This window comes from Trachymyrmex cornetzi, unplaced genomic scaffold (assembly GCF_001594075.2).
Source record: "Trachymyrmex cornetzi isolate Tcor2-1 unplaced genomic scaffold, Tcor1.1 scaffold346, whole genome shotgun sequence".
NCBI lineage: Eukaryota > Metazoa > Arthropoda > Insecta > Hymenoptera > Formicidae > Trachymyrmex > Trachymyrmex cornetzi.
The window spans coordinates 561,079-565,290 of NW_017298173.1; the positions used below are offsets into that span (position 1 = coordinate 561,079).

The 4,212-nt window shown below is 33.5% G+C and overlaps 1 protein-coding gene across 1 annotated transcript; it reads right to left on the reverse strand.

The window, feature by feature from the left end:
• Positions 1–2,377: 2,377 nt before the first annotated feature.
• LOC108763215 (endocuticle structural glycoprotein SgAbd-8) lies at positions 2,378–3,765 on the reverse strand. The gene is made up of 2 exons (XM_018510646.1): positions 3,676–3,765; positions 2,378–3,367 (listed from the first exon to the last, which is right to left on the reverse strand). The coding sequence occupies exons 1-2, from the start codon at positions 3,685–3,687 to the stop codon at positions 2,978–2,980; spliced, it is 402 nt and encodes a 133-aa protein (XP_018366148.1). The 5' UTR covers positions 3,688–3,765; the 3' UTR covers positions 2,378–2,977.
• Between the last annotated feature and the right edge of the window lie 447 nt (positions 3,766–4,212).

Consider the following 4,212-nt stretch of genomic DNA (forward strand, 5'->3'; position numbering starts at 1 on the left):
TTATCTAAAAATTTGTAGCTACAAAATACAGATCTGAAAATGTTTTTGTTGGACGTCATCGATATAATATTATGTAGAATGTTTCAACGTTGTTGACAACGCTGCAAAATGTTTTGGCATAGCAATCAGTTTGCGCGCCCTACATAATTATTTTAACCAAACAAAATTATTTTCAGATCTATATCTATTGTAGTTAAATTTTTAGATATTTCAATAAAATCATTCTTTTATGGAATGTTTAAGCTATGATCGTAGGCATCTTCAATTATTGTTTAAAAATCAATGATTAATGAGCAGTATAATGTGATGTAGATAAATGAAAATTAAAGAAACCGAATACATAAGAAATAGGTTGAAGAAAATATCATTTTTTCACGGTCTCCTAAAACACACTCCGGAGTAGAGTGATTTACGGGAGGAAAGATGTGCCACTCCGAGATTGAAGAAGCTTGTCTTGCGTGAAAAATATTTTCAATTTAACATATGAGAGACAAAAAGAAACACGAGAGCGTTTCCTCGCCGCGCAATTTCGTACTATTATCCACGGTATTCCTTGAAAGCTCAGCATCAGCAACAAACCAGTGATTTAATCATTCTGACCACAAGTATTTATGTTGTATGTATATGTGTGTTTGTGTGTGTTTGTATGTGTGAATGGAAAATACCTTAGGAATAAATTAATTTCAAGGATCGCCTCCTCCTGAGCGGCTCGTAATCGAGCGATTATCGTTCGGTTAGTACGTTTCGTCGTATTTTACGTCTTTATTAATGCATATGTGCGTAAAAGGATTCGCGTGAAGGACCATCGGCATAGACAATTTTGTCTGACGTAAGTATTAGTTCTTTAATCCACATAGACGTTTCTTTTTTTTCGACACCGGATGCCGCGCATTGTCCACGAATAGCGAACGTATCCAGTACGTAACGGACGTCGGACACAGGCTAATGCGATGTCGTAATTCTCGTTTTTATACCCGCAGCACGTCCCTCCGCAAGACGCGAGCATTTATCTTATTTAAATCGCACGCTTTTGTGTATCCGCGAGGATACGTGCCACGCGAGGATCGTGTCGCTCGTTTTGGATTAGCGCGCGCGTTCCGTTCCCGCCGGGAGAGATTGCTCGCCCAGCGCTATTTCTCAGCTGGAATTGCGAAAATCCACCTTCGGGGATATTCCCGGACAAAGAATTGTAACTCACGTGGCGATTCTATGAGAATACGACGCGTAAATTTTGACAAACTTTCGTGGAGTTTTTCTTCGTAAAATTCAATCAATTGCTCTAAACAAGTATAAGAAATATAAAGTAAAACTGCATCAATATGGCCTGCACTGAAAAAAGTCGAAATATTCGCAAGCAAATAGCTACCTTTAGCAGAAAAAGTAGCTTTGCAACTATTGTAAAATTCTTTAAGATGAAAAATTTATACATTTAAATTCACTAAGAAAAGGCAAGATCAATTATGTTAAAGAATCTTATAATAGTTACAAAGCTGCTCTATCTGATGAACGCACCTAATGTTATGTGTGACGTTTTCTTCGATATTCAATGCTTATAAAAAAATTTTACTGCGATGACGAAATATATGTTTTTGTAAAATATATTTCATTAATTGTAAAAATTAGAATAAATGGTTTATTTGTTATAAGAATAAAATTTTATTTTACCATATTTAAAGATTTATTTTAGTAAAATAAATATCATATCCCACAAATGAATTTTTAAGTATCTTTTTCTCATCGACAGTGTATTTGTTGTTTGTAGTTTATATGGATAATTAAATCTTACAGCCATGTAAATATTCAAAATGTCTCATATTTTTAATTAGTGTTCAGAAATAAACATTTTCTATTTTGAATCTAACTACAGTTTTCAATATTAGACTCAATAAAAATCACATATCAGATAAATATATATTAAAAAAACGGTATTATGATTAAATCAATTATAAATTAAAAGGAGCTGTTAATGTGAAACAATTTTAATATAAGAACTAATGCAGGCGTATGTGCTCTTTTTGATTTATAATTAATATTGGGTTAGTTTATATCAGAAATATAAGAAATATATAATATAATTATATACATTAAAAGATTACGTGATACGAAATTTCGCGGACCAAAGTCTATGTATATATTCGACAACATTACTAATTTTGCCAATATCTCTCGCTATTTTGTCACATTTGGCGATCACATTATTGCGTCACCTATTCGGCTTGCCATTAAATATCACTTCGTGTTTATTCATATAATTGCGAATTAGCCAATCGGGCTCAATCGCGATCATCGACGTATTCAAATTACAAGCGATCTGATACGTTTTAATGAGCGGAATAGTGATGAGATAAATTTTAATAGAGGGAAAAAAATACGCGAGTCAACGTTCAAACGCGTTTATTTTGACAGTTAACAGAAATAACGTTTAATATAAACGTTGCGGTTGTGGTTTTGTATACACAGTATGTGCGCTACGCGACTCCTTAATTGATACAGCAGGTGCTAATTAACTGCACTAATTCAATCCTGGGACAACACTGTCGCCAAAGGAAATTTGCTAAATTATTTGAATATGTTAGAATTATAAATGCAGCTAAAGATTTAAAGTCCAAAAATCGTGATAGACATTACACGTAATTTTGATACGTTTAATTTTCAATGAAATCTTTAACTCATTGTAATTATATATATAATGATACTGAATTAATATTTGTTAATATATCTACTATTTTGAGCACGACAAATGAGACTATAGTATTGTAAAATAGATAAGAGAAAAATATCATCTTAATTTGGCAATTTGTCTCTCTCTTGACTCGAATTCTTCGTCTAAATAAGTGTATTATACTTCACGTCTCGCGTATTCTTATATCAACAGTAGGAGATACACATAATTTTGCACGTAATACTAAAGATTATAAGATCGAAGTATCACTGATAAAATTTCAGTCTAAATAGTCTGTACGTTACTATAATGCTTCTACAGGTTGTCTTCCTCGGGATGCTGGGCATTGTACTCCAAAGCTCTCAAGATAGCAGAGGGGATCGGAGGTGCAATTGGCAGATGCTCGCCCTGAGGATGGAAACCACTTTCATCGGCACTGTAGCTCAAGCTGATAGGATTGCCATTGTCATCAGTATAGCTGAAAGATCCCTGAACACGAAGAGCGTCCTCATCTTTGGCGATATTGAAAAGCTGACCCTGCTCCTGTGCTTGGATGCCATTTCCGGTCTGGTAGCCGTAGCTGTATGAACCGTCAGGATTTGGTCCGTCCTGCTGCGAAGCTACGATGGGGATGAAAGTATCATGCAAAGAATTCGGGGGTGCAGCAAATGCAGCCACTACGAGCACGCAGAGAAGTGTGGCGGTCTGAAAAAAAATTGTTTCTTTTTTTCTGATCGATTCAAAACTAGAAGAAGTATCTCGGAGAAAAAATATAGAATTTTGAATAAAATGGATTACACAATATTCTTTAATTAAAATATGACTGATTTCAAATTTGATTATACGCTCGCGTTATTATAACCGACATCAACATTTGTAATTCTTGACAGTAGCTAATTTAAAACAGATTTGTCTGTGTGAACAACATTTGGTATTTTTCAAAAATTGTATGATAAAAACAAAAAATGAAGATTAGCGTGAATTAATTCTTTATTAATTTTGTTAAGCCTTACCAGAGCCTTCATGATGCTGATCACGACTGTGTATCCCGTTATAAGATCAAAATTGAGGAGACGCCTTTTATATAGTATTGCCCAGAAACCTGCTAGATACGAACATCTCCCTCTTATTGATGAAGTTCTGACTGGTATGTTGACAAATATGCATGTTACATCATTTTTCGATGAAACTGATAGCGGGGCGTGAGGCAAGATGACCACAAAAATAGAAATATAGTGCCTCTCAAATGATATTCGTGTTTGTCAAGTGTCCATCGAATTTTACACGAAAGTTGAATATAATTTAGAAATCACATGGAAGATCATATTCGATCATTCTTTCGCCTCCAATTTTCAAACTGTTTTTCTATCTAAACTTCCGTAATGATTGAGAAAATTTGTTCAAACAGAAAAATACTGTATTTAAATATTAATTTATACATATAAATATTAAATACTTTAAAAATTTTATAAGTTTATATATCCATTCATAAATCTATTATAAAAGTTCATCACAAGTATCAAATTTATTCAAAATATTTTCTATAAATC